General features: G+C 39.0%; 1 protein-coding gene across 10 annotated transcripts in view; it reads right to left on the bottom strand.

Annotated features, from left to right (window-relative positions):
- The window catches only part of EBF1 (EBF transcription factor 1), a 460,751-nt gene extending 439,384 nt beyond the window's left edge, over window positions 1-21,367 (bottom strand). For 8 of the 10 annotated variants that reach the window (XM_027841850.1, XM_027841851.1, XM_027841852.1 and 5 more), the window contains exons 1-5: window positions 21,010-21,367; window positions 18,788-18,944; window positions 17,977-18,040; window positions 17,016-17,071; window positions 6,703-6,776 (exon numbers count right to left, since the gene is read on the bottom strand). In XM_027841850.1, the coding sequence (XP_027697651.1) occupies window positions 6,703-6,776; window positions 17,016-17,071; window positions 17,977-18,040; window positions 18,788-18,944; window positions 21,010-21,143 (485 nt within the window). In that variant the 5' untranslated portion in view covers window positions 21,144-21,367. Of the gene's footprint in view, window positions 1-6,702; window positions 6,777-17,015; window positions 17,072-17,976; window positions 18,041-18,787; window positions 18,945-19,195; window positions 19,269-19,548; window positions 19,812-21,009 lie in introns of those variants that run through there. The other 2 variants (XM_027841854.1, XM_027841855.1) reach the window with 2 other exon arrangements.
- Window positions 21,368-21,724: the final 357 nt, after the last annotated feature.

Below are 21,724 nucleotides of genomic sequence, written 5' to 3'. Positions count from 1 at the left end.
TGGAAGAAGATTTGTTTCTCTATGGTGCCATAAAAGATATTAAAAGAGATGTCTAGCTAGAAAAGGAGGTGAGCTGGTCATGTATTGAGAGGGCAGACCAGTTAGAACATGAAAACGGGATAATGGATAGGCAGCCTATGTGCTCCTTTGATATCCACATAGCATCAAGAAACCCAGAAGAAGGTGTTTCTGTACACCAAGTGGACCTGAAGTGGAGGATTTGTGGATCATGGACGAGAATAAGAGGAGATGAAAAGGTGTAGATGGGTTGTGAGCTATACTGTTGGAGGGGCAGTCCACAAAATGAAATCCCAGATCCATCAATATGACAAAAATGGGAATAAAAATATATATAACACTTATTCCATAGGATTGGTGTAATCAAATAACATATGTAAAATAATGTGTAAAGTGCTGTATGGATGTAGAGATAACATGGTATAAAGAAAAGGAAGTCAGCCTCAGGAAGACCAAGGGTTCAAGTCCTGTCTCTGACACACTAGCCATTTGGTCCTAGACCACTCACCTAACCTCCTTAGTACCCCAAGCAACTCTTTAAGACTACAAGTTGTAGGGTAGGTGCTTATCTGCATAGGTAGAGGAAGTTTTCTGACTGGAATCTCCCTAGAACAATGAAATTAAAGGTCAGCACTCTCTCTCTCCCACACATTTTCTCTGTCTCTCATTTTCTCTCTCTCTCTCTCTCTCTTCCTCTCTCTCGCTCTCTCTCACACACACACACACACACGCGCGCATATTTGTGTGTGTGTGTGTGTGTGTGTGTGTGTGTGTGTGTATAGTACTGATGGTGGGAGTCAGAGTTAGAGTACAAGGAAGACTGGCAAACCAAGACACTATTAGTTCCTGAAATCCTAGAACAAGAAATTTAAATTGTACTATACATAATGGAGAAAAACACATACAGATCTAAACAACAAAGGCAATTAACTCCTTTTTTAAAGTTTATTGTTAAATAATAGTAAATTACGCATGTAGTTAATAATAGTAAATACTTACATAGCACTTTAAGGCTTGCAAAGTGTTTTGCAAAGATGGTCATTTTATCCTCTCAACATTGAAGGTAGGTGCTATTATCATCCCCATTTTACAGATGAGGAAACTGAGGCAGACAGAAGTTAAGTTACTTGTCCAGGACCACACAGCTAAGGCCAGATTTGAACTCAAGAATTCCTGACTCCAGGTCTAGCACTCTGTTGCCCACTGCGCCACCTAGCTGCCTTTGTCCAAATGCAGTCATTTTTCATTCTTTAAGGTAATGCTGAATACTATGTTCCAGAAAGAGGATGCTAAGCAGTGCCTTTTGGTGCAAGTTTGGTTGATCTCTAACCAGAACTGTTCCAGGATGGAAAGTTAATTCCCACTTTAAGGAAAGTAGGGCTGAAAGAGATCAACTCCAATAGTCCCAGCTGTGTAAACCCAGAGCCTGACTCCCATACAGGCATTGCTGACCAAGCCCTGTATCTGCCAAGGGATCTTGCACACAGAAGGAAAAGAAAATGAATTTCTACCTCGTAGCCTTGCCCACGAGGCTCATCTCTAGTGAGCTGATAAGGATCTCCTTAAATGAGGCAAGAAAAATTTAATATTTCCCCATCATGGGGTCTGCATTTATTCCAGAAGTCTGAAACTTTACTGCCAGTCATTTGCTAAAGTAGGATATAATTCTAGGTGGTTTCATGAGAGAAAACATTTGGTTTAGTTCCTAGAAGGCACAGACTTAATTCTCACAAATACCAACCCCTGTTCTTTCTCAGGAACTGAGAAACCCTGTCACCTATGTAGTAGCTATTTTCCCAGAATCTTCAAACAGGCTGTCTTTCCTTCTCGCCATGTATTCAAATCTTAGCCATCCCTCCAGGCCCAGCTCAAACCTTCTACTTTTGTGAAGCCTTCTCTGATAACCCCATCCCACATTAATTTTTCCCATCTACAGATTTGTGTATTGCATCTCATATCTTGTGCTGAAAAATGGAGTGCTTTCTAAAATGTAGTCTTGTTCCTGAAAAGTTTCATCAGGGGTGGTTACCTGGTCTCCCCCAAAAGACTATAAGCTCCTTGTGGGCAGAGGCTACCTTATATACTTCAGTATAAGGGAGAAAATATCATACTGAAAAACAGGAAACCTAGGTTCTCTCACTAACTTGCTGTTCCTCCTCAGGTAAAACACTTCAGTTCTTTAGGTCTCAACCTTCTCATCTGTAAAATGTAGAGGTTGTACTAGCCAGCCTATAAGGTTCCTTTCAGCTCTGACATTTTGTTCCTTTGAATCCTTCAAAGCACTGCACACAGTACAATGCACGCAGCAGGGATCTAACAAATACCTGTTGGTTCATTGAGTCTGTAGGTTAGACTATGTATTTATTCTTTGCCAAAACTCGGAGAAGAGGGTATAAAATGAGATTAAACTCTTTTTTATCCAGAATCTTTAGACAATTTAATGTTCTGATTTGGTAGATATCTTACATCAAGGGACAGGGATGACATATGGAGGGTCTAATGTTAGACTGGTAGTCATCCAATATTAAAGAAAGTAAAGGAAGATCTCCAATGCATTGGGTAGATCCTCCATGGAGATTAATATAAATTCACTAATGAGAATTACATGAATGAGAAAGTTTGGGGAAGCTGCAATCTTTGCTGGTCAAGGAGATACCTACATTAAAGAAAGCACAGATTTCTCAAACTACCAAACTAAATTGTCTGCGTTTATGGCTTTATCACCTACTGGAATATCAATTCTATGAGGTCAGGGACCATAGTTTATCTAAACTTTAAAGCTTACCTAGCACCTAGTACAATGCTCAGTTACCTCTGTAAGATGCTTAGTAAATATTTGTTTAATACATTAGGATAAAGTAATTTTAGAACTGCAAGAGATCTTTTGTTGTTCTTGTTCAGTCATATCCAACCTGTGGACCACAATATGCCAATGCTGTCCATCAGATATTCTTGGCAAAGATACTGGAATGGTTTGTAATTTTCTTCTCCAATAGATTAAGGCAAACAGAAATTAAGTGACTTGCCCAAGGTCACACAGCTAGTAAATGTCTGAGGCCAGATTTGAACTCATGTTTTCCTGACTCCCCAAACCTAGAGCTCTATCCACTGAGCCATCTACCTGCCTCTCCAAGAGATCTTAGAGATCATCTAACACTCTCATTTGAAAAAAAAAACAAACAAACAAGGAAACTGAGGCCCACACAAATTAAGTGACTTTTGAACCCAGGTCCTCTGAGTCCAAATCTAGTGTTCTCTCCAGTTGTAACACACTTGCGGGGGTGGAACTAGTTATCTTAGCTTTCCAGTTACTTAGAGTGCAGATAAATGTAAAACCTATGTAAACAATAGCTCAATTTAAAAAATTGGTTTATGATGCTTATCAGGTGATTCTGAGTAATTCACTTAAACTCCTTTTGTGCCTCAGTGTCCTTATGTGATCCTATGATCCTTCTACAGCACCAGAAGACTTACAAAGTGCATTTCCTCCCAACAACCTATAAGACAGATCATGCTAGTATCATCATCTCTGTTTTATAAAAGAAATGCTGCAGCCAGAGAGACTCAATAACTTGCTGGAACTGATCAACTAATAAGCGATGGTGTCAGGATTTGAACCCTCATCTTCTAATTCCAAGTGCAGTGCTTCACACCTCAATTGGATGACTCCCAATGGGTGCTCTGAACACCTAATTTAAGTTCATAGTTCTAATTACATGATGTATTTTTATTTCTATTTAAATATGGGAGAGGAAAATATGCATCCAACTTAGGGACCTTTGCTTTAAGAAAACTCTTAATAGGACATGTTCATTTCAACCTTTACCATGAGTTATTAATAAAACCCAATGTCTACCCAAAAAGATTAAAAAAAATCCTATTAAAACAGGGAAAGATTCCCCTACCATCCAGGCAAAAGGATTATTTCTCCAAGGATGACAATAATTATAATCTAAGGATGTTAAGTCCTGCAACCAGCCAGCAAAATGGCTTTTTCCCCCATCAGCAGAGCACAATAGATTCCTTAAACTTAAACAGTCACCTGAGAGGCAACTCGCTGTCTTGACTGCAACAAAGCAAAATCATTCAGGGGCCCTCCTGTAAATTGGAATTCTCTATGTTCCCTATGCCATGGCTTCAACATACTATAAATATACTGCTTTTGTGCCATAAATGCAAAGTTTTATTGTGCAGTTAGCCTTGATAGAAAGCACTGCAGAAAGTTATTTAGGAATTAAATATCTAAAACAAGCTATTCTGAAATCCAGAGCCCTCAGTATTTCATGTCTGAAATGAAGAAATTTCATCTTAGGGAGAGCAAGCTGTCTTTCACACCATATGGCTAATGGTAGTGCATAGCAATTAGCTGGGCTGATTAATGGTGAACAGACTCTAATTTTATGCTTATAATTGAGCCTGCATTTGCACCCCTGGTGCAAATTCAGCACATCCCAACTTCCACTTACAACAGGCAAGAAATCAAGAGAAATAGAATGGTGTGGAGAGTGAGAATTTTTTTTTCCTTGAGCCCCCTAAAGAGCATCAGATTTGCAATTTAAAAGAGTGTTAGAAAGACAATAGATGACAGATTTGTATAATAGGGTCATGGCAGCCTGGTAAACAAACAGTACCCCTTACAAATCTATAGGCAGCTAGGAAAACTGTAATCTGTAACATTAGCAATATGACATTTTGAATATGGCTTTTCTCTATCAGCCTTGCAGCAAACATCATAATTTGCCTTTGGTGGGTTGAGATTTTTATTTTTGCTGTTTTATGTTTTTGAAAAATAGAAAGAGCACCCTTAGGAAAACAAGCCAGCCAGCATAATAAAGTACTTTGGACCAATGAATTTTAGAAACAAGAAAAATATAAACTGCACTAATAGAGAGTAGGCCTACACGTGAAAGGCCTAATACATCTTCAAGTATTTGAAGAATGGAATTATTCTATCTAGGTCCAAATATACGCAGAGAGAAGATGCAAATCTGTGAAATACAGTTATTATCTAGTTAAGATCCATTCTGCTGTCTATTACCTGCTTGGCTGGAATCACAGGCAAAGGAACATGGAAACTCCATACTAATGACATGCTAATTGAGGGTAGCTTGTATTTTTTCAACATAGCAAGTGGCCAAAAATGTACAAAGTGGTTAATATTTTCAAAAGGTCCTACTTCACAAAATGCATTTAGCTGGTTTAATTCTGAAAAAGCAATTCAATTTTCTTTTATGAAATATATCTTTATATTTTGAATCTCTAAGCTTTTCCAAATAGAACACTGGAGGAAGACATAGTTATCTAGAACCACATTTTAGTTCCCTCATAAGCTGTTGCTTGAAAGTTTAAAAAAAAACACCTATTTTTGTATTAATTAACAGATTCACAAGTCAAGGAAGTGAGAACCTGCTAGATGCCTATGTATTAAAAATAATAATAGTAGGCTGATACATTAAAAGTTTGTTGTTGTAGGCTGGGGGATGGAGAGAAAGATGCTGCTGGCAGGGGAGAGAAGGGAAAGACTGGTAAGAGTACAAAAATGTTGAGTAAATATTTGTGATTTCCCCAGCTATGGGAGAAAACAAAACTATTTCCATTTTAATTCCAGGAAAACAAAATAAAGAATCTTAAAAAAAAAGAAAAGAAAAAGAAAAACTAGTTTACTTGGTGTTGAGTTTGAAAACTGGTTTTTCTACCAGTCCAAGAGCAGTGGACACTATCCATCAGAATCATGGCAGACTGCTGGAAGCATTGGATTGGTCAGAAGTGGTGATGGGGCCAGTTAGTGTGGGACTCAAGGAGGAGCTTGTATTGTTGACAGGGTAATCAATCACTTATCTTTCACAGATGCATTCAGGCATCTTTGTACTGTATCCAATTATTTAAAATGTGTTGTAAATAATATGCCTGGGGCATTACTTTCATAAAAATAAAAAATAAAAGACAGGAAAAAGTGGCTGCTTCCCCAGTTTTTCTATAGAAACCCATGAATGAATGTGCCACTCACACTTGTTTTCATAAGATACCTTCAGTCTTGTTATATGCAAAAGTGAAGATTCTAGTTGGGAGGTGACACGGATTTTTATATATTTCTGAGGCTAATCCTTCCCATCCCGCCAAAGACTACTTCAGAGAATTACTATCTACATTATCATGATTATATACTGTGTAGCTAAGATTTGCAGTCCTGATGCAAGAAAAATCAACACTCAGTTCAGGGGGGAATTATGTCTATGCAAGGAGTGGTCATAATTTTAAGTGGGACAATTAAAAAGGGGAACTATAATTTTCAAGTCTAACCAAAATGAAAGGGACTGCTGACATCAATAGAACCCTTACTCATTTTACTAGAAATGTTGTTGAGTGCATATATTAACACTAAAAGGATTATATTGTATTTTATTCAATTGGAAGAGAGGAAGGGAGGAGACTGTTCTGTGCCCATTAATACTGTGATATCAAAATGGAAATGTATGTTTTTCAGGATGAAATCTAATAAATAATTGAAAACAACTGTGATGCCTGATACTTTACTCCCAAGTGTTCATGTCTAACTGTTCTTTTTAGATCATCTTATGGAAGCAAGATAAATGAATGCCCTAAACTAGACTTCTGTTCAACCCAGATTTGAGATGCAAATTCATCTTCTCTTTGCTAATTAAAGGAAAACAAGATAATCCTTACCTGCACATGATTTCGTGTGTGAGTAATACTCTGCACATTTCTGGGTTCTTGTCTTGGCCTTCATATACTATGGCCTGTAAACATAAGCATAGTTTTAGTTAAAAGGGAATCCAATCAGAAAAAAAAATTATCACAATACAGTCCTTGAATAGTTTACTATTATTGTCAGCCAAGAAGCTTTACCCAGCAGTTTGCTGCAGAATACCAGTTAATTGCTTCAAGATAAATTGTTGAAGATCAAGCCAATTTTAATCTACTTATTATGAATATCTTTATATCAGTAAGTAGAATGCACCTCAGACACATGTTGGCTACATGACATTGGGCAAGTCACTTAACCTCTCCATGCTCTAGGAGACTCTCTAAGATTGTAACTTAACAGAGAAAACACTGACCTGCATTATTAGAGGGATTTCCTTGACTGGGATTTCCCTATGCCAATGAAATCACAAGCTCAATCCCTATCCCTATGCCCTACAAAATAAAAATAAACCAGTCATGGTGGGGAGGGGATTAGGGGAAGAATGGATGAGAACCAGAATGTCTGACAACTTTTTGATTATATTCACTGGAAAAAAAATTTTAAAGCAGCTGGTATATTTGTAAGTTTAAAAAAAAATGCATTCATGAGATAGCCTCACTACTTTACCACTTTCAGCCCTGAAATTAAATGTTCTAGGGAAGTGAACTAGGAAGAAAGAGGGGGTGATACAAATTAGTCCATTTAGCTACTCTGTCATCATCAATGTGAATCATTGTTTGAGGGAAATCCTTCTTCACTCTAACAAGCCTGAGAACCTGCTTCAATTCTTAGACTCTCACCCACCCAAACAGAAATACGCACTGACATATGTTGGAAATGGGGGAGAGCCATCAGACTGCCCACACTTAACTAAAAATTCTTCTCATCTGAAACTCAGAACCAAGAATCCCAAACCACACTCTAAGACAAGAAGAGTGTTTTCCTTGTATAAAAGCACTTGGGGCTTGGATGTTTTGCTTAAGTTCATAAGGAATGTAACTTGTGACTTGAGCCTACTGGCCTCTCTTTTAACCTCTATACAATATTTCCCCACTACATGCTAATATCTGTGCCAAAGAAAAAGGTATAGTTATTGGTACTCATGACATTTTGTATTAGGACGTATTTTAGCTAAACTCACACTGTATCACTGCATAACCCTAACATAACACAACTTCAAATTGTTAATAAAATTACACTTTCACACATTTACATAACCCTTAACTTCATGGTAGTAAAAATTACTTAAATTAACCCAATAGCATCCTTATTCAGTACATTCAGATATTTCATTTGCTTTTTTCTACTTGTTATTAAGAAGAAAGTGATTTGCTTTTGAAGCTAAATGCTACAGAATATTTTTCATTCCAGTGAAAGTTAAACCCAAAACCTGTGAAGGTATGGGCATAAGTAAGTGGCAAATTGTGGTCAAACCATTCTCATCAGAGTAGAAAAATGAAATGGTTGCTGTAATAAGGTACTTTATGATACATAAGCAAATTTCAAAATGAAAATATCAATAAATGAAAAACAAGTTAAAGTATCTTGCTGTATCACGTAAGTTAATGTTTTTCTACCATTTGGCCTATAATCTTATATTCTAAAACATCCCCTTTTTACTGCCTAATTAGATGCTTAAATAGATTAAATGCACTAAGTAAAATATAAATGTTCAGAAAATTAAAAATTATTTTGCCTGTTTTACTTATTATAGTCACTTCTGCAAAATTTTAAAAGGTTAGGTAATATATACTTAGATCCAATTCAGGGTAACAAGAAAATACAGATATACATAAAAATATATTCTGACATTTTTTGTCAGTCCCAGTGGTCCTAAATTATTTACATGCTCTCCTAAATGCCCTTGATGACTTCCCTTTCAACTTAGTCTTTTCTTTCTTCCAAATGTATATACATCTATATATATAATGTATATATATTTTTTAAAAACCTTGAAGTTGTGTTGTAACAGAATTCTGTAATGGCATGATATTAATTTGGATAAAAATACTTCCAAATGCAAAATGACGTGAGTATCAATAGCTGTACCTTTTTTTTAACATATGTGGTGAAGAGGTATAGTATGTAGAGGTTAAAAGGTTCATAAGTTCAAACATAGGTAGTACGGAGTTTTCGCCCACTTTAATATGACTATTGTGCTTAAATAAAGACCCACATCAAGCCACATTGACCATATCAAACTGTCTAACTTTATTGATCCTTTTGCCCCTAGTTAGTACCAAACCTTCCTCCCAGCACCGTCACCAACCCCCACCACTGGTGAGGAAGTTAGTTGGACCTATCATGATATCCAATTAAGACAACATTATACTGTAAATATATTCGTGACTCGATATGATAATATGTGACCTGTGTTTTTGTCTTTGGCAACTGAATACCACTTGCTCTAAATTTAAGTAAATGCTCTTTTTCACAGAATGTTAAACAAGCTTTGCTTTCAGCAGGCATAGTCAAAAACGAGGTACTTTCAACATCAATTGTGGAAATTATGGATTGGATGAGTTATGAAAATGTTGGAAACCAGGGAAGGGAGTGGAGAGAGTATGCAGTTGTTTGTCTGTCTCTTCTGCCTTTCCCTGGGTTGGCATTTGGGTGGGTTTGAGGGTTTTGTTTTGTTTTTCTCACACAAGGCAAAAAAAGTACTGAGTCTATGACTTCTGAGAGCAAGATAGAAGGGGAGGTATTGCCACTTCACTCTGTGGGCAAGATTGGAATCTTTTAAATACACTGGAACCTAGATTAACGCTGTTCATGATAGCATGGAATTCAGGGTAAGCAAGGTCCAACTTGAACCCTATTCAACGAGGTTTCATTACTGAAGGATCAAACAGACCGTGTTATAAGGTAGTTTCACTTACGTGCCTCAACTCGGAGGACATTATTATAAGGAAACTCCAATGTCTAAGTGTTGGAAATGTCTAGTTTGATATGTGCATCTGACTCAATGGGTCATCTCTGAACCTAGGCTAAACCCTGACTACATATCAGACTTGGGTTGTTGTTTTTTTTTTTATTTTTCAGTTCTTTAGATTTTCTAATACTAGCCCCCACAAACAGTAGACAGCCACAAATCAAATTCCTATTTTCAATAGTTATCACAAATTAGCCCCACACTTCAGGAAGTGTCCAGGTAACATCTGGTAAGAAAGTTGAAGCGCTTTGGACAAAAACATAGGGAGAACTTTTTGGAATTTTTTTTTCCTGATAAAAATGTACATTGTGAGGGCAAGAGCAAGATTTGGGAGGTGGTTGATTCAGCTGGAAGAGCAGAAAGGCATATAAACAGCATTCAGCTATCTTAAGTGAAGCCATTTTATAGACAGCTGGGGTGGGACCCAGACAGAGAAAGACAAAGAAGAAGGCTTATATTCATCTTACATAGTAAATCATGTTCCTGTTCAGAGTGAGAATGGCGTTGTTCAGTAAAAAGCAACAGAGACAACAATGTTTTAAATAAATCAATTTGTTAATCAATGGTGAAGAGTAGAGGGGCTGCTGTTAAATTGGAAGAGGAAAAAAAGAATCTAAAATATTTTCTTTAAATAAATCAGGTTGCAGGTTGAGACTTGCAACATAAGAGAAAGTACAAAATCAAGAAGAAAACTATCTAAGTTCAGTTACTTGACAGTATATATAGCAGAACAACAATGGGATTGATTATAAATGAAATTTAATTCATTAAGCTCTCTTTGGCCTTGATAACTTGGTAAGATCAATAAGAAACATTTTTAACCAGCCACCAAATTGTCTGAATCACTATAGCAGATTCAAATTTGAGGGGCAGAAAAGTGAGAATGAAGACCACCATTTCTTTCTGATGTTTTTCCCACCAAAAATTAGACATAAAAGTAGAAGTGCCATTTGGAGGGGAAAAAAAAAAAACTTCAACTCTCAACTTTCAAATTGAGCTTTTATCCAGATCAATTTCTGTAACTTTTTTTGGGGGGGGGGAAGCAGAACTAGTGAAGTTTCAGAACCTTATAGCTTTTCCTGTGCTGATATTTTATAGGTGGAGAATAAAATGCCGTAAGTTTCAAATACACAATTATAAATTAAACTGGGGCATCTTGGAAAAGACATAAATGGAAACAACACAAAAACCCCTTCCACTGTTGCTGCTGTTTTGAAGAACATTTTTTTAAAGTGGGTGCCTTCTTGGTCTTCTCAAATAGTTACCGAGTTTTAGAAGTTAATTGAAAGTTACTGTGTCTGTAAAGACAACCACACAGAGGAGCTAAAAATAAACGTGCAAATAGACACCAGGATCACACTTCAATAGAATGCCAAAGGAAATACAGAGTTAAATACTTTGGTTTTCTTTGTTTACATTGCTCATAGTTTTAACTCTTTGTATTCCATACATAATGGCCAATGCCTTTGACGTTGATTCTACTAACTCTGGTTTTAGACCACATTAAAATGCTTGACTTAAAAGTCAGTTTTGATGTGAAACTAAGCAGTGGCAATTAGATCATTATTGGTAAATAACAGCTCCCTAATAGCAACAATGTTTCTAATTTCCTACTTAAATCAAAATGTAGTATTGAATGTTTTATTCTCTTTCCAACACCTATACACACACACATACAAATAAAGTCCAAACATAAGTTGGGTCCTCATTTCCCACCTTAAAAAAATTACAAATTCACAAACAAACACAAAGTGACTCCTTCAACCAGAAGTGGAGATCACAGCAGCCTATAAGCATAGATTGTCAATGAATTAATGACCCTTTGGTAGCAAATTACCAAAAACTGGAACTGATCATAAAATATTATGAACACCTACAATGTTACCACACTATGCTATTAAACAACATATTCAACCTCAAAATCTCCTCTGCTCATCATTAAATAAAGATATAGTTATAATGCAGGCCTAGAAAATAGAGAAGGAAACAGGAGCTCTGGCTACAGCTTGATCTGCACCAAGGAAGAGACCAGCACATCAAATATTTTTTTTCTAAACAATAATTCCAAATGGTACTTCCAACATTCATTATAGAAAGAAAATTTTAAAAGTCTTCCCCGACTCATTCACTCGACCAGTGAAAGACAAATTGCAAAGACGAAATTTCAGCTTAGCATCTAAGCAGGCCTGTTTTCAGAACTAAATTAACAAAGTGGTAAAAGAATGATATCATATTCAATGCATTGCTCAGTCACATCACAGTACTGATTTTAAAAGGCACATATACCTAAAGTAGTTGACTTTAGGATGTATCATTTATATTTCAAAAAATTAAGTATCTTGTAAGTACCAGAAGAAAAGAATGTCTTTCATCTAACAGGTCACCAAATTTCTTTCTTGAGAAGAAACAACAGGATTTTATCCATATCATAAGTATATTTAAATCTATGTGAACGTATCCAAATGGTTCCATGCATCTAATATCACAATAAGTTAGTGATATGCCATCTAGAATCAAATTCCAAATAGCCTCTTGTTCAACAACTATAAACAAAATTCACCATTATCCAAACTCTGTTTATTGCTTTCTGTTATAGGTAAAGCTATCAATGTATCCATACAAACTCAATAAATGTATTATTCCTAATATGTTCATTTTTAATGCTGTTCAAACATTCACATGGAAACAGCTCTAGCGTAAATATCCCCGAACAAATGGCTGTATATTATACAGGAGGGAGCAGTTGGACTGCCAGACTGGGAATGCACTAGGCCATCTGGCTCCGGCAGTCTCTCCAAAATCATCAGCTTTGTTTTCACCCCCAGACTCCAAACAACACATTTTCCACTGTGATGAGTTTACATTTTCCCAAACACAGGTCCTGATCATGCATAAAAATTCCAAACTTCTTCATTCCTCTATGTGCAAGAAAATTAAAATCACCTGCGTTTTTGACATATCACCAAGGGAAGAGAAAGCTGCGAAAATCTGGCTCCCTGTATACTTGCCCTGTCATTTTTTACATTTGAAATCAACCTGTCTACTGAATTCCTATAGAACTTATTGATATAACAAAAATGTGCTTATCAACCAATGAAGAACTATGTGCAGAAAGGGCTGTTAATCAAATCTATGTGAAATGTGGTAGGATATAATGAAGCAATCAATAGGAAAAAAGTACTTGCATCAATAGTTTAAAGTACTGAGTGAATCAAAACAAATACATAAAAGATAGTTTAACTGGAAGTTGAAATCTGACAGGGTTTCCGATTAGTATAACTAGGAACTCCCACTGTAACTGGACTTTTTTAGAACTCAACCTCATCACCTGTCTTGATATCCATACGCACACAGAAAAGGGACTCGTAATAGATGAAATTCTTAAGATGCACCCCTTGTGTTTTTACTAGATTTTTGTTCACTATTTCCTAATAGCAAATTGTCACTGCTTTAATAAAAACAAAACAAAACAAAACAAAAAAACAAGATGGGAGGAGGAAGTGGGGATGGCAAATAATTTTTTTAAGCTAAGTGACTTACTGAAGCTCTCCTAGTCACATTTCAGAATGCAGCATGAAAGCATGAAGCACATTTAACCCTCAGACCTCCCCTACAAGGTTCATTTGCACTTCTGCAGTAGATGATGGCTGTTTCTGTGAGCAACAGCTACAAACTTTTGGATCCTGCAGGGTTATGCATACTCTCTAATGGAACACGGAAAACTGCAATGACACAAAAAACAACCTATTTTTAGTCCTGCTAAACTCGATTTGAATAACTCTCCCTGAAGTGACCCTCTCCAGTCTTCTTTTTGGGAAAGGGGAGGGGTTTTTGAAAATTATTTCATGACTAGGAGAGGAAAGGTGGGGTCTCATTATACATGTTGGCCTATAATAATCCTTCTAATTTTTTCTCTCTCTCTCTCTTTTTCTCTTTTTGCCCAATATTACAGTCTCTGCCCCCAAGTAGCTTAATGAGACACTTTGAAAGGTGTGAATTATTGTGTCATATCAGTACTTCTTGGTTGGTTGAATTTATTCTTGGTTGGTCTCATCCCTCTAAGGAAGCAGACTCTAGCTCAAAACCATTCTATGTGAATGTGAAGGGAGCCTGATTAGCAATGGATTTAATTTCCTAAAAATGTCCCTTTGAGTTCATCTTAATTTTGTGAATCAAGGATGTGACTTCACACAAGTGAAAAATGCAACTGTGAAATGAACAAGCGTAAAGAGGAACAAGGCAATTATTAGAGTACATGAGGATGGTCAGGATGTCATCCTGATCATTGATACTTTGTGGTGTTATCAGAACTCCTCATATCATTATAATTACATTATCATGAATGCAAATATGTGCTTCTAGCATCAAAAACTGATCTACTTAAAAGAGCTTAACTTAAATGTAATCATTTAATTAACCAGCTTATTTCAAGTCTGCTATTAGAATACGGAATATCTGACTGGAGGGCCATTGTATATTTAACTTGAATTAAAATTTAACAAATATCACGCCAGACTTGGTGTTTAATTACAACTGGATAGTTTGAAGGTAAATGAAAATTTCCTGTATTACTCATGAAAGCTAAAATATAAATTATATTGTCACATTTGTGAAAGGTTATACTTCATCATTATATTATACTTTCTAGAGACTGTTACATTAACTGTTACTTGTAAACTTTTTCCAAGATAGTTGCTCTTATAATATACATAATCAACAATCGACCAGATACTACGCAGGTATTACCTTTCAAGAACAAAATTTCAGAGTGTACTGTTGTTTGTGTATCTGATATGAAAGCAAACAGGTGCCTTACTACAAATTGTCTTTTTCTCGATGTCAAACTAAATTCAGAAAGTTAAGTACTGACAATTAATTTTATAGTTCTTTGTTGCTTCTCCCAAAAAATCTTATTTAATTTTAATTTGTAGTGCTAATCTCATGTGAATATTTCTCTCTCTACCACAAGTACTTCATCATATATATGTTATGAGTTTTTAAGAGAAACTATAACTTTCTCCCAATAGACTTACGGTTGCAGAAGAAAGATCAAGAGGTCAAAAAGTACCTTGGTCAAGACTTTTCCTAGGCACCATAACCTTGCTAAGAAAATGAATTTGGGTTTATTGTCCTACAGAAATTAAAAGTTTCATTTTTTAAATAGTTTCAAAGTTAACTGTTGCTATAGTTCTTGATTAGCTTATTGTACACTATAATGGCAGGGTGGGGAAGGAATAGAATGCTATTTGTTGTTTTGGTTATTTCTATGTCAAAGAAATTATTTGAACATATACAAATTTGTTCTCCAGAAAGAAAAAAAAAACTCAAGATCTTCAGGGCCACACTAAATATTGTTAAATATTTGTGAACTCATAGCTTTATAAACAGGCCTTATACTCACTAGTTAAAGTCAGTAATTAATTAAATTCTAATGAATATGTTTAGCTTACGTATAATGTCTCATGTTTCCCTTCTTCTGCCCCTGCAGTTAGAATGTCAGAAAAAGATATTCAGGAGTATCAAAGACGGTTTTCAAAAGCAAAACTTCACAAGAGATTATTTTTGTTGTCAGAAAGGCAGGCTTTGGGGTTGAGGGTTTTTGTTTTTGTTTTGTTCTGTTTTTGCTCTCTAGGTGTACAGTTTTGTCTTTTTTTTGGAAAACAAAACAATTTCAAAAAGAAAGAGGCTTATCCCATCTGATGAAAGAACTTGAATTAATTAAAGAACATAGGGCCAAGTTTAAATGTATATGAGTTGGATTTACTATGCTAAATCAAGTAATAGCTGAATGTTCAATAAATCTATTTATTTTAGAGAAGTTAAACAAATTTTAATAAGCATGCATAAGAGCTTCAAATTCAAAACATAATATACTGTGTAGATAAGAATATTATCATGTTTTCTATTTGGAAAACGATGTCAATCAAATGAGCTATTATTAAATTGATTCTTGATGAATAATTGGAATTTATTTCAATATCTTACCGGACTAAAAATAAAACACACATGCAAGGTATATACTCTGTCTAAAAACAAAGATTTTTTTTTCTCCATCTCCATCCTACAACGATCTGAAACTCCTGGATATAGGGTAAGGCAAACCACATTTCCTTTTAAAAAGGCTACCATAAAGAAACCACAAATACTGTAAATAAATGATAAATATCCCACTGCACTAGTGACTAACATAAGATGGATAACTTTCCCCTTTGTCCTTTTGTTCCCCCCCCCCATCCAAATAAACAAGGCTTTCCTTTCCTCTCTTTTCTTTTCTGATACCAAAGCCCCTTCTCTGGTACCGAACCAGCTGCTTAATTCTGAAACTAAAACTTTTTCTCTAACGAGAAAGCTCCCGTGCCTAATTAAAACACCAGGCCTCCTTTTGTGACTCTGCTCATAATTGTACCTTTTAAGCCATAACTCAGCCTTAATGTAGACTGTTTGACACTCGCGTGTTGGGAAACTTAAAGAAATGCAGCTTATGCACCTTTAAGACCACAAGCTCGCTCATGCTGCCTGGCTTCCTGCCAATCGTAGAGCTGGAGGATTTTTTTTTTTCAGAATATCCCCTACAATTGAGGCTCCCTGGCTTCCCCCATCTCAACTTGCAGAGAAGAGCCTGATGCCTGCCCTCATCTCGGGGTGCCATTCAGTCATTTTTGGCAGAACCGGAAGGAGAGCGAGGATCACACAGCCCTTGGATCCCCTTCCGAAAAGCCCTTACTTTGCTCCCCCAACTATGCCCAGGCTGGGTCAGAGAAAGTTCAACCCTTTAGTTCCCCCCGCTGCCCTAACTCGGCAACTAATGGCACCTAATTAAAAGAGGCTGAGACGCGCGTTCAGGGGAGGGGCCTTTGGACATCCCAAGAGACTGTGGCCCCCCTCATCACCTGCACCTGGCATTTGCCCCTCAAGCCGCTACAGCCCTTCTCCACCCCACTCTCGCAGGTGGAACACTCCGAGTGGCCGCAGGTGGACCTGCGCAGGGGAGTGGGGGGGGGGGGGGGAGGAGGCCAGAAGTGGAGATGGAATATAGGCCTGGAAAGTTCAAGTCCTTAGGTACCTAGCTTTGTGACCTCCTTGAGGGGAAAGAAAATCCCTGACGAAAAAAAAAGAAGCAGGCTACTTACTCCACCTCGCCCCTCCTTGCTAAGCCTAACTTGCTCCCCAGTGCAAAATTTGACCAGAGATCTCCCAACCATCACCATCATCTTTATCACCACTCCCGCCATCCTCCCCTCCAACCGCGACTCCTTACTGTTGAACCCAACACCCCGTCGAGAAGCCGCCGGCGGCTTAGCACTGAGGCATGTCCTATAGAGAGGGGGCCTGTACCATAAAATTAAGAAGCCAGCTTACCTGTTTAGTCATGGAGTCTATAAGGCGGACGTAGAAATCCTGCTCTGTTCTTATACCTGAAACAAACCCAAAAAGAGGAATGGGGGGGAAGGCGGGGCAGGAAGAGAAAGAATTAAGTTTGTTTGTAAGTATTCCTTTTTAACTCAAGAAAGGGGATAGGAATTGTCCTGAATGGTTTGAGACTTTCCCTTAACCCGTCATAGAGGATTTGGCATGAAGACCCTCTGTTGCCACCAAATTTGCTCACAACACCACTACCCCCCAAACCCAGGGTTGTTCACCCCCTCACTCTTTTCCACTAATTCCCCCTAGGAAACTCCAAGGCGTCAAAGAACCTAGTACCAAGAGAGAGAGCTGGGAGATAGTCCCCATAGGGGTTTAAAACAGGAGCCCCAGGCCCTGAACCGGCAGAGGTGGGCTGGATACCTGAGGAGCTACTGAACTGGGCAATGAGTGAGGTTTACCTTGCTCCCCATCGCTGAAAGCCCCTATTGGATTTATCTGGGGAGGGGGCACCCCAGGGTGTGGGAAGTGGAAGGGAAGTGTGGTCCAGAAGGAGTGACAAACCAGGGCCCTAAAGACCTTGGTAATCTCGGGGTTGAACTGCCCCTGAGAAAATGCTCCCATTTACCAGGATGGTAGGAGGGAATTGGAGACGGGCAGCAGACTGCCAGAGCTACCTGCCTAATTAAACTCCCCTGGAACTAGGTATAAGGACCTAGAGTTGATTGGGGCTGGGGGAGAAGGGGCCAGTTTGGGAAACTATAATAGAAAAGAAAGCTAAAGGGATGAACTTGGTGGGCGTCTGGGACTTTCTCTGGCCAGCTACCCTACTCCTGGAGCTCCCAGGCTCCAAGGGGCTCCTAACCTAAATATGAAACCTTGGGAACAGGGTGGAGGAGAATGACCGCGGGGGTGGGGTGGGGGTGGGGTTGTTAATGGAACGTGCTGAGGGCCTCACCGTTGCTGTAGAGGAGCTGGAGTCGGTAATGGATCCCATTATTGGTCTTTTCGCTGTTGGCTTCCTAGATTTCCACAAGACGCACAAACAGGGGGAAAAAATTGGGGTTGGGGGTGAGAGACCACAACTAGAACCATTTGCCTTACTCCAGGACGCTTGCTGTACTTTTCCTTGTTTGGGTCAACCCGGGAGAAGGTGGCGGAGATACCCGAGGGGAACTGAAGGAAGGGAAACAGAGGTACAAACACAAGGGTCTCAACACTTTCGGCCCCCACCACCTTCACCTTTTCTTCCACCTTCCAAAACAGGGCAAATCTTTACAGGCTTAGGCTGCTATATAAATGATCTGAGCCTCGGGGGCACTAACTCGACCTACTCAGAAGCCAGGAGTGAAAACGGGCTTCGTAAAATCGTTCCTTTCTTTCCCTTTTCCTTTTTCTCTGGCTAGTTGGGCAGCTTCAGGACTGGTCAGTAGTGGAAGGCAGAGGAAACACTAGGTGACATCGCCTTTTAACAGGACATCGCGTTCCTCAACTTGGGGTAACTGCTGGATAACTTTGCTGAAAGGAACGCTGTACTAAATACCCGGGCTTATTATTTTGAAAAGTAACAGTATCACAGGAGGGAAGGGAAACTTTATGGGCCTTATCCTGTAATGCATTGAGTGATTGAATTTAACTTCCAAAGGCTCCTGGAGTGGGGCTTCTGGAGCCGAAGGAGGCGCTTCCTCCGGCACGGGGATAAGGGATGCGGCAGGAAAAGGATTAACGCAACCAGTCGGGCTGGGTATGCGCCTTTGCTCCCCACTTACTTTTTCCTTCTCCACGAACCCCACAAAGGCGGTTCTCTCGATCTCCACGGGTTGCCCCTGTCTGTCATAGAGGGCCAGGACAAAGTGGAAGAAGTTGGATTTCCTCAGATTGGAGGGCGGCTGCTTCTCAAAGTGAGCCCGGGCCAGCCCCACCCCACTGTGGCCAAAGAGACCGAGAGATTAGAGAGCGAAGCCAAGTCTGACACAACCGCAATCTTCACCCACAGCCCACTAGCCATTTGCCCCCCAACATTCAAACACTGATCTACGCCGAAATGCCCAAGTGGGAGCCCTGCAACCTACCCCACTTTTCACCCCCTGAGGAAGAAATAAGTACCGACCTTCCTAACACTGTCTCTCTCTTCCAAAACTGACTGCTAAAACAGTTTCCCTCCGCCCTGGATTTACCTTGGGGAGTTTGGCATTATTTTTTGGTCACAGGTTTTCTCCCCGGCTCAGGGATCTTAACTTGTCAAAGAGGAATGAAAGGTGTATGTGTGTGTGTGCATGCTTGTCATGCAAAGTTACTTAAAAAAAAAAAACTCTTCTTCCAACGTAAATTAGGGTAGAAAAAGAAGTAGAAGTGGAGGGCTTATGTCAAGGTTCTGGAACATATCTACCGTGGGTAAGATGCGAAGCTTCAATATAAATCTCTTTCTCCCCTTCTCTTTCGGCCCTAGACTCATTCCATCTCCCGCTCTGATGGAAGATGGGAATGGATGAAGAGAAAGACAGACTTCACCAACATCAGGTCAGCCTACCTTTTGACAGATATCCCCGGCAACATCCAGTCCTACCACCCCTCATTTCTCATCCCCTGGAGCCATTGCGGACCACATATTAAATTGTCTCCAAAAACAGGCCCCCAGAAAGTTAACAGTATTTCTGAAGGTGACTGTGGAGCCCCAGTACTGCTGTCCTGACAAAGTTTATTCCATTGCAATCCACACACCCACATTCCTTAAGTAATAAAATCTGATTCCTTCAGGAACAACTAGACAAGCTTAAGGTTCCTGTGTACTGCACCCCAAAAGATACTGGAGACACGGGAGAGTGCGCTCTGGATTCACATCACTAGCTTCACCTCCCTTACTCCACCCCCAAATACATAAACAAATATACTTTCGCTTCCCATTCAATTTACTTTGATTGCTCATACTCGCAACTGACCCTCTCCTACCCACCTATCCTAGGTGATGGGAACAGCTTTGTAAGGCAAAGTTCCCAGTACTTGGCATAACGTTACCTTTAGCCATCTCTTTCTTCCCCTCACCCCCCTCTCCACCCTTGGGCTCTGCTTGGGCCTGCCAGGTTCTTCCGTGCTGGGCTGGTGGCCTTACAAAAAAAAAAGAGAGAGAGAAAGAAAGAAAGAAAAAGGGGAAAAAGAAAAAAAAAGAAAAAAAGAAAGAAAAGAAAAAGCAGGCCACTTCTCACATGAGACCAACATCCCAAAGAAAGAACACGGGAAACTTCGGTTGTGTTTCAGCTATGTTTGGGTCCCAGCCTGCAACCATCGCTTCCCATCCCTCTGGTGCTGGAGGTGGGAATAGGAAGAGGGGACTAGACTGATTTGGAAGAGAACACTGGGAGACAATTAGAAGATGTCAAAATTCAGATTGGGAGCTGGTACCGACCAGAATGAGGGAGGAAGGTAAAGAGGAAGGAAGGAAGGAAAGAAGGAAGGAAGGAAGGAGTGAAGGAAGAAAGGAAAGAAAGAAGGATGGATGGAAGGAAGGGGAAGAAAACTGAAAGTAAGAAAGAGATGGAAAAGGAGGAAATAAGAAAGGAAAGAAAAAAGATGGAAAAATAAAATGAAAGAGATGTGAAAAAAAAGAAAAACAAGACCGAGAAGAAAGGAAGGAAAGAAAAAGAAGGAAAGAAAGAGAAAAGGGAAAGGAAGATAAAAGAAAGCACAGGAAAGAAAGAACAAGAAAGAAGGAAGGAAGGAGGGAGGGAAGGAAGGGAGAAAGAAAAAAAGAAGGAAGGAAGAGAAAGGAAGAAAGCCGAATGAAAGCTCAGATATCTCACATTCTAGTGAAACGTCTCTTTGGTACCAAAGCAAAATAAAAACAAAAACAGACGTAGAGGGGGAAAGTTCCCGAATTGGACCCTTCGGAGAAGCTATCATCTTGCCCACCGCATAACAGCGAGAAAAACTACGCCGGGAGGGAAAGGGGAGAGGAGAGAAAGCCACGGATGCTGTTGCAAAAGCCTCTACCTACCTCTGAGCGGCTGTGTTTGCATCCAGGACCCCGGCTCCCTGCATCCACGTCCGCACAGCGTTCATTCCACTGCCTAGCGGTTCTTCCTTCATACTGCTTCCACTCCTTTGGATGCTTTCCTGGATCCCAAACATGAAAACAACCTTTTTTGGGGGAAAATCTCCTCTCCCGTCAGAAAAAAAAAAAATTAAGGGGGAGGGGAAGGAAAAAAAAAAAAGAAAGAAAATCGCCGGCCAGAGATTTTTTTTTTCTGAGATGAACTCACACCGGATCAAAGCGAGTTGAAAGCAAATTTTAAATTAAAAAAATAATAATAACAGCAATTTTTTTAAAAAGGAAAAATTCCAACGAAAAGGCAAAGACCAAGAAAAAAAAAACACCCGAGATGTACGTTTGATTGTTGGGGGGTTGTTGTTGTTGGGTCGGTTGGTTTTGGTTAGGAGTGAATTTTTTGGTTTTTTGATTTGTTTGTTTTTTGTTTTTTGTTTTTTTGTAGTGATCACAAGACGGTGGAGCACTTGAGGGGCTGGAGTTTCCTTTTGTAGAGGTACCCTTCACTTGAAGAAGCAGGCAAAAAAAAAAAACCCTCTGATGGCAGTTTAAGAAACAATAGGCTGAACTGGAGCTGCTGCAGGCTTGGCTACATCAAGTGTCATTTTCCACAGACAACAGGCAAGTTTTTTTCTCTCTCTCTTTTCTTTTTTTTTCCTCTCCT

The sequence above is a fragment of the Vombatus ursinus genome, unplaced genomic scaffold, assembly GCF_900497805.2.
Source record: "Vombatus ursinus unplaced genomic scaffold, bare-nosed wombat genome assembly UNPS02014863.1, whole genome shotgun sequence".
NCBI classification, from domain to species: domain Eukaryota; kingdom Metazoa; phylum Chordata; class Mammalia; order Diprotodontia; family Vombatidae; genus Vombatus; species Vombatus ursinus.
This window is presented reverse-complemented; position numbering and strand designations above follow the sequence as displayed.